Here is an 11,827-nt window from a genome sequence, read left to right as displayed (position 1 = left end):
GTCTGTTCTCAGTTGCAACACTCACTACCGAGTTCCAAACTGCCTCAGGAAGCAATGTTCAGCACAATAACTGTTCGTAATGAGCTTAATGAAATGAGTTTCCATGGCCGAGCAGCCGCACACAAGCCTAAGATCACCATGCGCAATGCTAAGCGTTGGCTGGAGAGGTAAAACTCAGCGTCATTGGACTCCGGAGCAGTGGAAACGCGTTCTCTGGAGTGATGAATTACGCTTCACCATCCATATTAATGCCCATGATTTTGGAATGCGATGTTCGACAAGCAGGTGTCCACATACTTTTTGCAGTTTAAAACTAATGATTTATTTTCCCCAACAACAAAAAATGTATATATTTGCATTGGTAAACATATACAGCCATAATAAGTGGTTTAAACATATCAAACATCCAATAGGTGATAGGTAAGCTCAGGTCACAAATGCTATGGACAGACTACTACTAACATAAAAGAACAAGTAATTTAGTCAACAGGCTGGCATACTTGCTCATGACTTTCATTTTCAGGGTACATCTTAATGTAACTATCAACCATGATATCCAGGTCATGTCTGGCATTATAATGTATGTTCAGAAACGCCAGACTCTTGGACCTGTGTTTGTCAGGTGTGTTCTCTAGGTACATCTGAAAGCGTTTACGAGAAACATCGCCATCAACATCAAGGCTCAGGACTGGCAGGTTGCAGAGCACCCTCAAGAAGGCAAGCACGTTGGGGAAGAACTTCACTTCAGCCAGCTGCAGCGTCTCATGGACGGTGGAGGGCAGGGTCACCTTGCCCCTGTGCTTCCACTTCACCCTCCAGCAGTGCAGCTCAGTGGGGAGAGTGTCTGCATTGGGAAGGTCGTTCCTGTACATCTCCACGTTGTTCTCCTCAGAAGTGTTGAACTTCAACTGCCCCATGACAGCAGGGACGAGCGTCAGACATCTCAGGGCGTTGAGGTGGTTTTCAGAGAAGAGGTCGTTCAGTTCATTGATGACGTGGCTCACCACCGGGGCGGTCAGGTGTTCTTTAAAGTAGCTCTCAGGCTGGATCTCTGTTCCAGATTCTGCGTGGTGCTTTCTCAAGTAGAGCCTGGGAACCTTGACCGGGATTTCCAGTGCAGCGGCTAAGTTAACAGCCTCTTCAAACCAGAACTCATGGTATACATCAATGTTGTCAGAGACCTCGTTCAGCGAGTGCAACACAGCAGTCAAGCTGTTGGCAGCAAAGTAGACATCCATCGTTGGCCCTTGCAAGTTCTTCCCAAAGGCTCTTGTGAATGACAGGGTGTTTTTCAGCACAACCAATGTTGCAACAAACTCAAAATCAGCCAGAGCCTCTGATATCTCCAAGGCATCATTTGTGACTTGGTCACTCCACCTCAGATCTTCATTGTCGTGAACACTATCCATGCAGAGCAGAAGAGATTCCAGGACATCGACTGCTACCTCAAATGCATCATGTCTCACTGTCCAGTTGGTACGGCAGGCCTCTTTCAGATCATTGGCCTTCTCTTCATTACCCTGGTAGAAAATGGAGATGGCATTCTCCAACTCCAATTGCAGTGAAGAAGCTTCATTGAAAAAAGACTCAATCTTCTTGAAAGTAGACATGACAATCTGAACGCCTGTCAAAGCCACTCCACTTGCCAGTGAGGCATTTAAGGCACAGGTGGATCTTGGTGTGTACACTGCTGTGGGGTACATCTCTGTGAGTTTGGTTGCAATGGCTTTTATTTTGCTGGAATGCACACCGGAGCTGAAGTGGGCCTGCCCTCTACAGTAGTCCATATTTAAACCCCACTTCTTTGTCACCTCAGTCAGCAGCCTCTCCATCAGGGTCTCATCTTCTCCCTCAAATGGAAGGAATCCCACAAAATCCTCCCGCAAGCAGTTGGCCTGGTCCAAAAAACGCAAGAACATGGGGAGGTGGCTCTCGCCAGAGATTTCAACCACATCGTCAGTGACTAATGAGAAGAAGCGAACCTCTCGGACTTCCCGTAAGAGCTCCTCACGGATGCAACTCTCACAGACCTCCATCATCTGCATCTGCTGGGTGAAGGTGCAGCACTCTGCGTTCATAGCACTCATCTCAAACCTTTTCCTAAGAGTGTCGTCACCACCAGCATTCATTCGGTACTCCAACAATGCCTTGAAGTTGCTCGGAGCAAGGCACTTGTCCTCCTGCACCTCCTTGGTATGTCTATTCAGAGGTATGTTTTGTTTGCCCAATACTACAATAACTTCAAATAGTGATTTGAGGTATTCTCTATGCTCCTTCTCCTTAGAGGTCAGCTGGGTGGTGTCGTTTGTCTCAGGGTCATCTTGACCTTCCGCATAATTTGTGTTCGTTTTTGACTGGTCCGCCGAGTCCTCTATAGACAAAAAAATCAATATTGGGAAAAGAGAATTAACGTAACTTTTTGCTTGTGGGTCCTGTGATCGTGCATTGTCTTATGATGGAGAAAGACAGCCTTCATTGCTGGTCATTAAATTTAAACCTTGATTATTATCATATTACATTTTAAAACAGCCTCAACAAATAAACTGTTCAACGTAAATTGGATGCACAACTTACTTTTCCTCTCTTTCATTTGTCCTGCTTCAGCTTTACTCTACAATAGAAAGAGAGAAACAGTCAATACCAAGCTGTTAGAAGAAGCCTTTAAAAATTGTATGAAATACACTGAATATTTCACTTGTGATTTGGTAAATGGAGAAGAAACCCATACCAGCTCTTTAATCCTCTTGCGTTGCCTACATTGTGGATTATTGGGGTGGCTTGTTAAATCAAAGATGGTTGGTGTGGCATTATCCTTCAGCTTTGTCCTGTAAGGACTCTGAAAATATGAAAGATAAGAGATTAACATAACCCATTTGATGGGTATGTAGCACTGGGGTGCACATCTCTGTTCAACTACATCCATTTCAAATGTTAAAGCTACATATAACTTTTTGGGTGATGACAAAATTCACATAGAAATGTTAATCAATCTCATTGAACGCAAGTCTAAGAAGTAGGTCAGTTCTATGTGATATATTTATATGCTTCCTTTTCTTAAGCTTTGCATCTTTTACTTTCAGTTTTGTACACCAACTTCAAACTTAAAATACAATATTTTGGTTATTGAAAATATATTTCACAGCGGTTTAGATGGTACAATGATCCTCTACACTTCCATTGCTTGTTTTTTCACAAACTGAAATTATACTATTAGAATTTTAGCCACCAGAAAATGGCAGAGCAATTTCTCCATGTTGCACCTTTATATGCTTCAGTTAGGCCAAAGAAACATTAAGCTCGAGCATCAACATCACTTACTGCTTTACAAATCATGGATGGTTCAAAGTGGTTAACACAAAGTCTGTAGTGTCTGTTTAGCTGGTCAGGTGTTTTATCTTCAAGATCCTTGCAATGGCAGTTGTCCACCCACTGCTTGCATCTGTGCAAGACAAACAAAACAAAATTCAAATGTATACAATTAACGATCACTGAACATAGTGGAGACTAGTGAGGGCTCATAAATGGCTGGAACGAAGCAAATGGAATGGCATCAAATGTATGTATTTGATACCATTACACCCATTCCGCTTCAGTCCTTACCACTAGCCCGTGCTCCCCAATTAAGGTAACACCAACCTCCTGTGATGACTACCATAGACGACAATGGTATAATCACGTGTGCCCCGTTGACAAGAACATGCAAACTAAAACATTGTGTTATTCCGAAAGCCATCTCTAGTAAGCTAGCTTTCTGGTGTTACAAATTAGACCTACTGATTTACAAAACTCAAAATGCTAGCTATGCAATTATGCAGCAAAACTAACTAATAGGCGAGATACTACTCGAAGCACATCTCTGGCTGACAGCTAACGTTAGGCTACCTTTCCGTGCAATTAAAAGACAGTACATTACGTAATGTCAAGCAATGAACCACGACTTAGTCAGATTGGTACTATACCTTTCAGTGTCGCTTGGAAACCTGAATAATGGCGATGCTGACTCATTGCTTCTTGTGGTGCAATTCGGTGCTGCGCAACAGTTCGACATGGTTAGTTTTGCTAATATGCTGCTTTTCAAAAGTAATTTTGAATATTCACTTTACCCTGAAATTACTAAAGAATAGACGAGCGCACTGCGTGGCCTTCAGTCTTGGAGGAAACAACGGGACGCGCGAAAATCCATCTTCCCACAATGCTTTGCTAACGTCACATCCCAGTGCGCATGTCTGTCACATTATTGAACGCTATTTGGGATCGTTGGGATGCCTTAACCGTTTAAAATGTCCACTTCAATTGGGTAGGGAGTCCACTCAACAACAGAGAAACACGAACCTTGTTTCAACTATACCTTATGTCATGCCTTATTGGAATGGTTTTTATTGATAATGTCTTTTGGAAAAAAGTTTGGATGTTGCCACACACATACGTACTTATTAACAAAATGAAGGAACTTTCTTTTAAAATGATTAATAAATATTATCCTGCCAACCACTATATGAAGAAGTAAAAATTGTACCTTTTGTAATGACCACCCAGAAACAGTGTTGCATCTTTTTTGGCATTGTATCCATGTAAGGAATCTGTGGCAAGACATCAGGAGATTTACAATTGAATACATTTATGAAGATTTTACACTATTACAGAGAAATGTGCTGCTTGGATTCTTTACTTATGGTAGAAATAAGTTGAAACAATTTGATGTAATTCATTTCATTATTATTTTGGCCAAATGTTATATTCACAAATGTAAATTGACAAGCAAAACACCACATTTTATTACCTTGCAAAAATAAATGGAACTATATTTTAAGACAATTAAAGACTCTGGCAACAAAAAAGCTGTTAGAATTATAAATGTGTTCCCCCATGTACTTTTTGTATTGATTAGTTATGAAAAAAATAAAAAAAGACAGCCAATGTCAGCCAAAAAACGAAAATGTCAAACCTTTCCGAATTAAACGTGTTAGCGCCATCTACTGCATGGAGGAAGCATGTTAGAATACATAACATTTCTAGATGTGCGTGCTGGCAATTTTTATATTTCACCTTTATTTAACCAGGTAGGCCAGTTGAGAAAAAGTTCTCATTTACAACTGCGACCTGGCCAAGATAAAGCAAAGCAGTGCGAGAAAAACAACACAGAGTTTTTTAACCCGTCCCTGACCGAGTCTGTAATACCAACATGTTTCAAGCAGACCACCATAGTCCCTGTGCCCAAGAACACCAAGGTAACCTGCGTAAATAACTACTGACCTGTAGCACTCAAGTCTGTAGTCATGAAATGCTTTGAAAGGCTGATCATGGCTCACATCAACATCATTACCCCCAGACCTACACCAATTTGCATATCGCAACTGGACTCCCTGACGGGCCACCCCCAGGTGGTAAGGGTTGGTAATAACATCTGCCATGGTGATCCTCAACACAGTGGCCCCTCAGGAGTGCGTGCTCAGCCCCCTCTTGTACTCCATGTTCACCCATGACTGTATGGCCAAGCACGACTCAAACACCATCAAGTTTGCCGACGACACAACAGTGGTAGGCCTGATCACTGACAATGAGACAGCCTATAGGGAGATCAGAGACCTGGCAGTGTGGTGCCAGGATAATAACCTCTCCCTCAACGTGATCAGGGAGGAGATGATCGTGGACTTCAGGAAAAGGGCCGAGCAAACACCCATATTCTCATCGATGGGGCTGTAGTGGAGCAGGTTGAGAGCTTCAAGTTCCTTAGTGTCCACAACTACCAACGAACTGTCATGGTGCAAACACACCAAGACAGTTGGAAAGAGGGCACAACAACGCCTATTCCCCGTCAGGAGACTGAAAAGATTTGGCGTGGGTCCCCAGATCCTCAAAACGGTCTACAGCTGCACCATCAAAAGCATGGTTGCATCACCGCCTGGTATGGCAACTGCTCGGCCTCAGACCGCAAGGCACTACAGAGAGTAGTACGTATGGCCCAATACATCACCGGAGCCAAGATTCCTGCCATCCAGGACCTCTATACCAGTGTCAGAGGAAGGCCCTAAAAATTGCCAAAAACTCCAGGCACCCTAATGATAGACTGTTCTCTTTCCATCCGCACGGCAAGCGGTACCGGAGGGCCAAGTCTAGGTCCAAAAGGTTTCTTAACAGCTTCTATCCCCAAGCCATAAGACTCCTGAAAAGCTAACCAAATGTCTACCTGGACTATTTGCATTGATCCCCCCTCACTGTTTATTATCTATGCATAGTCAATTTACCTACCTACCTACATATTACCTCAACTAACCTGTGCCCCCACACCTTTACACTGTACCAGTACCCCCTTTATAGGGCCTCGTTATTGTTATTTTGTTGCTGTTCTTCATTGTTGCTCTTCAGTTCATATAGTAAACACTTATTTTTCTTAACTGCAGTGTTGGTTAAGGGCTTGTAAAGTAAGCATTTCACTGTAAGGTCTACTACACCGGTTGTATTCGGAAACATTTGTCAAATACAATTTTATTTAAGACAGCGTTAATCATGACAATTATCTTAAGGAATCATTTTTCACTTCTCATTGATTTGGTGTAGAAACTCTGCTTACACCTGCTATTTGGTTAAAGATATTCCTGCTCAATCTACCTGACATTTTTAAAGAGTTCTGACAGTGCTTATGTTTGGCCCTCTAAAACTTGTTAGGTAGCATTACTATTTATTAAGAGACAAGTTGCAGCCAGTGAGTTGTCAATTTATCAGAATTTCCCATTTAAAATTGCAACAGCAATAAATCTACCAGACACGTATTTAGCTTTTTAAAATTTAAATAATGTAACTTTTCCTTGATGAGCAACACAGATTTGCTGATAAAAGGTAGTGTACATTATTAAATCTATGGTAAAACTTTGTGGTAGATATTAATGTATCAACTCTGCCAATAAAAGAACAAACAATACAGTCATAAAAACAGAATATATACAATAACAAATAGAATAGGTGTAGCAGATCAAGGTATAGCAAACCAGTCTTCCTTATGAGAGAGAAGTGACAACACAAAGAGAAATAAGAAACAGAAGAGCAAAAAGGCATGCCTAATTGAGGCACCAAGTCTTAGTGGATCAGTAATATTAGTCTGCCACACAGTCCATATTATCACAATTTGGATTAACAAACATGATGTAAAATAGCAAATCTATTTTCATTATTTTAATACCCCTTCTGTAAAGTGCCGATTAACTTCACATGTTTTATCTTCCTTTTCAGGCCTCTTCTTCACACTCATCCAAAGACTCAGAACCTCTCCAGGTCTTTGGGATGGTCAGGCAGGTCTGCCAGAAGGGCAGGGTTCCTCCTGTAGATGTAGGCATTGGCATCGTCGTCCAGCTTCACCAGCTCAGCCAGCGAGGACACACAGGTGTCATGGTCTGTTAGCATCCCAGGCAGGCGGGATGCCGTTCGCTGGATGCGACAGGAACGACGGACTGGTGTCAGAAACTTCAGATCCTTGATGGTGCTCTTTCGCCTGGAACCACTTGCACATGCCTCACCGTCAATTTTTCTCTTAACACTAGAAAGGGGAAAGAGATGGACAGCATTCTGTGATTAGTTAAAAGCCATGTCAGTTGAATATACATTTCAATATAGAGATGTAAAGTAGTGCTGTTCTCCATGACCTCCAGAAGTTGCTATAAATGGAAGTGATGATTACAGCAGGTATTTTTAAAGACAAGAAATCTCACCTTTGCAGGTATGGAGTTGTCTTCACACTGTATTTCACCACCGATGTACCATCTGCCTCTGGTGTCGTCTCCATCAAACAGTCGCCGTCGTCATGAACTTCATCAATATAACCCTTCCTTACTTTCTGCTCTGAAGCTCCCTCACCCACTTCACATTTCACTTCAACATCCTTATTCACAGGAGACTCATTCCTTTCTTCAAATTCCTTATTTGTCAGTCTCTCCACCATTTTCTCTTTAGATTCATCCCTTTTCTCATTTGGGTCTTCTAAAAGAGAAACACCAATGAATATAACACGTTACTACAGTTAACAAGTTCATCTCTTACACTATTTGAGCCTGTGTTGCATAATGTGTTAAATTTCAAAAACATCAAATGAGCAAGTACATTTTTCTGCATTTGTGTTCACTGTGAATGTAAATGCATTAACCACAAAATGTACCATCCACACATGCTGAGGGCTTCTCCAATGCATCACGAAGGTTGACCACAATCTGTGATGAGACATACGACAGAGGCAATTAGGTTATATTTAAGAGTTTAGATGAATATAACAGTATATAGGTTTCTTACATCATTCATTCATTCTGACCTCTGGATCAACAGGAAGAAAATCTGTATCAGAGTTGTCAAGCAGGTCCAATGTTATGTTCATTGTCAGTGGAGTTGAGGCACAGGCTGCCTCCTGTTCAATGACCACCTGGTCGTGTTTAAGCCGAACAGTCGGTTCAGGCTCATCAACGGGTTGTTGTGACTCCTGGTCAACGGGCTGAGGCGCAACATTGGTCTTTAGTTGAGAGACAGCTGTGGATTCTGGGTGCACTTCAGGCTCTGGCTGCACAAATAGCTTAGACTTTGGGGGTGCCACTGCTGATATGGGAGGCCTCTTCAGAGTCTTTCCCTTGGATGCCAGCCACTCTGCCAGCTTTGTCCTGGGAATCAAAAACATCAGTTAAAACAATTTTGAGCACTTGACCCAGTTATTTGACCATTTCCAAGAATGGAATTTTTTTTATATAAAAAAATCGCAAACCTTCTCTCTTCAGCAGTCTCTGTGTTAGCCCTGTACTGGCTTCGGGTGCTGGCAACTGGAATCTTGTGAACCTTCTTGTCAGTTGCCACTGTCATCTTAGGCTTGGTGCCCTGCGGTAGCTCTTTCCCCTTAGATGTCATGGCAGACCTAGTGGAGCTTGGGCAAGCTGTGGTAAATGGAGCAGTTCTGAAAGGAGGGACTACAGAGTGAACGCCCGTGGGACGGCGTATAGCTGGGACTGGACACTTGGAGACTGGAGGAGGCCCATTGGACACAGACTTGGATCTTGAGGGTTGACATGATTGTGGGGGCTTAAACGTGCCACGGCCAGGCAAATCAGCAACGGATTTGGACTTTGTCAAATTTCCAGGCTTTTGGCTCTTAGCTTTGGGCACAGCGGTCTTCACAGCTGCTTTGCTTTCTAGCCCTCCCCCCAGGCCACTAGGCTTCCTGAAGGAGCTTATTTTAGATTGGACAACCTTGCCTTTGTATGTGCCAGGTTTGGCAGGGACGGTAGCTGGAGGCTTTGGGGCGTCTGCAACCAGCTTTCTCTGTCTGACAGCCTGTTTGGTGAGGAAGGCTTGGCTGAAGGTGTTGCGTCTCTTCGTATCACCAGTGGTTGTTGCCATCACATCTTTCTGCTCCGTCTTGACCTTCTTTAGAGCCTCCTCTCCCTTTCCCAAGTCCTTTTTATTGCTCTTGGAATGCAGAGGGGCAGATTGCACAGCCACTGTTTTAGTAGGAGCAGCTCGGGTAATTAAACACTTAGTGGATCCACTTGTTGGTTTGGCATTCTCTTTGTTGCCCTAATAATAGCAGACAGGACAAAGAAACAAGATATATAAATTAGACATAATACATAGATGGGGGAGGGGGGGTGTAAATTCAACCTGGAGTGCCAGAGTGTGCTCTGGGCGTTAGTAAATTCAGAGCGTTTAGCCCCCGGAACGATCAGAGCGCACACCGAACGCTATGGCAAGTTGATCCAAGTGTTCTGACCTCACAACGGCAGTCAAGCACCCAAGCTAACTGGCTAAAGTTAGCTAGCTTGGTAGCTACTTCTAGACACAAATGAGAGAACACCACACTGACCATTTTACTCGCCCTAGCAGAGCTGGTTAGGCTGTTTTCATGTTATACAGACCGTTGGTGACTGTGATGTGCTGCTGGAAACAATTTAATTACGTTTTTTCCCCCGCCATATTCAACGGGTGTTGAGTTCCTAAATTCATCAGTAATTCTGCTCTGAAATCGGATTAGATTGCCAGAGAGAATTTACGAACGCACCCATATTTACCTTACCGTTTTTAAGTTGGTGTTCTTTCTTGTAACTGTGGCCATTTTCTTCGGGCACAAAAGGCAGATCCTCGATTGTCCTAAAAAATATAAATATAGATGATCAGTAACAGATCTAGAATATTTGTGGGATATTTTTTTTTACTACAGAGTGAACGTCCGTGAGACGGCGTTCACTCTCGACCGCGTTGCCTACCTAACTAGCAATTTACCTACTAGTAATACTATGTTATATATTATGAACGTTTTCGACCGCGTTGGCTTGCAACCCGTAGGAAACAGAGCGTAAGATTATACCATAAGGTATAACTAGCGCGTACCTTGTTATTGAATGTATTGTAGACAGAGGAAAACCGACGGGCACAGACAAAAGCTAAAACGTCTCTCACAAAACAAACCCATTCAACTTTCGCGCTGTATAACGGCAAATAAGATTGGTCCGGATGTTGTCAGGGAAAACTCATTTTAGCCAATCGAATGTCTCGAGATGAGGTCATGGGACATTTTGGAGGGTCTGGGCGGTTTCATCTGAGAAGGCATCCATCTGCACTTTTGAATGTTTGAACCATAATAGAATTCCTAAACTACTGGCTGCCTGCAACACCCCAGATGGGATAGGGAGGCATTTTATATAACTTATAAAATCACTTAAATGCTACTGTATTGACCTAGTTTATTTGTGTTAGCAAATCACCAAATTCACTATTCTAAATAAGTTCCTCCATTTTTGAGAGAGAATTCGAAAACAAACCTGATTGACAAACTCCAACATCTACTGGGTGAAATACCAGTGTGCCATTACAGCAAGATTTGTGACCTGTTGCCACAGGAAAAGGTCAACCAGTGAAGAACAACCACCATTATAAATATAACCCATATTTATTTTCTCTTTAGTCCTTTAACCATTTGTACATCGTTACAACACACAATGACATTTGTAATGACTATTCTTTTGGAACTTCTGTTTCCCATGCCAATAAAGCCCCTTGAATGAGAGAGCGAGAGAGAGCTCTATTTGTATGTCATCTGATCACAGCCCCATCTGGAGTTTGCTAAATGGCATTGGCACTTGGATTGGAACCAGTGCTTTGGTCAGATAACATTAAAATAGAGCTCTTTGGCCATGAACACCAGTGGTGGGTTTGGCTTTGAAAAACGTTAGGTTACGACCGTAACCCCAGTTCTCTGATAGTATGAGTGAGGTATTTCACTTATGGGATACGCCCCCAGCGTATTTGTCAGAAGCCTTTATTACACTACGCCAGCCATGATTGGCTGGACATGGAGACGTGTGTGTCGGGGAAGGGTGTCCCTCCTACCCTATAAAAAAGGTCCTACACAGCGTCTCTGAGTCTTTTAAAAATAATACAGGAGTCAGTATACCCCATAAGTGAAATACCTCACTCATACTATCAGAGAACCTGGGTTACAGTCGTAACCTAAAGTTCTCTTACAAGTATTCATTTACTTATTTCACTTATGGGATATACTGACCCCTGTATTGCCAGACAAGCTTATCCTGACAACCAACTGCCCTGTGCAATGTATCACACAAATGGGTTTTGCCCCAAGATCCTATACGTATAACAGTATGCACCAGGGCCAGTGCAGTGACATTGAGCCTATAAAACTTCGCAAATGTATGAGGCGAAGCCCAACTCGCTGCTGAGAGAAATATCTTGGATAAATATGCCCTTAAATAAAGTCCAGGACGTAGCCATTCCTCTAGTGGAATGAGCCCATTGGCCAGCAGGAGACTGAAGACCCTTACTTGTGTAGGCCAAGGCGATAGCC

At 42.8% G+C, this 11,827-nt stretch overlaps 2 protein-coding genes across 3 annotated transcripts; both read right to left on the bottom strand.

Annotated features, from left to right (window-relative positions):
• Window positions 1-297: 297 nt before the first annotated feature.
• LOC115135889 (52 kDa repressor of the inhibitor of the protein kinase-like) lies at window positions 298-4,213 on the bottom strand. Its single transcript, XM_029671055.2, has 5 exons — window positions 3,960-4,213; window positions 3,319-3,439; window positions 2,729-2,836; window positions 2,575-2,611; window positions 298-2,371 (listed from the first exon to the last, which is right to left on the bottom strand). Exons 1-5 carry the CDS (start codon window positions 4,046-4,048, stop codon window positions 480-482), a joined length of 2,247 nt encoding a protein of 748 aa, XP_029526915.1. The 5' UTR covers window positions 4,049-4,213; the 3' UTR covers window positions 298-479.
• A 2,255-nt stretch (window positions 4,214-6,468) lies between these two features.
• Window positions 6,469-10,652, bottom strand: LOC115135888 (cytoskeleton-associated protein 2-like). 2 transcript variants are annotated; one of them, XM_029671054.2, is made up of 7 exons: window positions 10,354-10,652; window positions 10,040-10,113; window positions 8,738-9,543; window positions 8,297-8,636; window positions 8,147-8,198; window positions 7,704-7,968; window positions 6,469-7,531 (listed from the first exon to the last, which is right to left on the bottom strand). In XM_029671054.2, exons 2-7 carry the CDS (start codon window positions 10,076-10,078, stop codon window positions 7,255-7,257), a joined length of 1,779 nt encoding a protein of 592 aa, XP_029526914.2. In that variant the 5' UTR covers window positions 10,079-10,113; window positions 10,354-10,652; the 3' UTR covers window positions 6,469-7,254. The 2 variants fall into 2 exon arrangements, with proteins under 2 accessions (XP_029526914.2, XP_029526913.2); XM_029671053.2 differs by having other exon boundaries at window positions 7,704-7,971; window positions 10,354-10,650.
• Between the last annotated feature and the right edge of the window lie 1,175 nt (window positions 10,653-11,827).

The sequence above is a fragment of the Oncorhynchus nerka genome, linkage group LG10, assembly GCF_034236695.1.
Source record: "Oncorhynchus nerka isolate Pitt River linkage group LG10, Oner_Uvic_2.0, whole genome shotgun sequence".
In the NCBI taxonomy this organism is placed as follows: domain Eukaryota; kingdom Metazoa; phylum Chordata; class Actinopteri; order Salmoniformes; family Salmonidae; genus Oncorhynchus; species Oncorhynchus nerka.
This window is presented reverse-complemented; position numbering and strand designations above follow the sequence as displayed.

What these genes read in the sequence shown, in the direction of transcription:
- LOC115135889 (XM_029671055.2), bottom strand. Translation starts at nt 4,048, where the DNA reads ATGTCGAACTGTTGCGCAGCACCGAATTGCACCACAAGAAGCAATGAG. An exon ending in TTTCCAAGCGACACTGAAAG is followed by an intron (nt 3,440 to 3,959) that starts GTATAGTACCAA and finishes TGTCTTGCACAG; the next exon opens with ATGCAAGCAGTGGGTGGACA. An exon ending in CATCCATGATTTGTAAAGCA is followed by an intron (nt 2,837 to 3,318) that starts GTAAGTGATGTT and finishes TCATATTTTCAG; the next exon opens with AGTCCTTACAGGACAAAGCT.
- LOC115135888 (XM_029671053.2), bottom strand. Translation starts at nt 10,078, where the DNA reads ATGGCCACAGTTACAAGAAAGAACACCAACTTAAAAACG. An exon ending in GAGACTGCTGAAGAGAGAAG is followed by an intron (nt 8,637 to 8,737) that starts GTTTGCGATTTT and finishes TTTGATTCCCAG; the next exon opens with GACAAAGCTGGCAGAGTGGC. An exon ending in GCCCTCAGCATGTGTGGATG is followed by an intron (nt 7,972 to 8,146) that starts GTACATTTTGTG and finishes TTTCTCTTTTAG; the next exon opens with AAGACCCAAATGAGAAAAGG.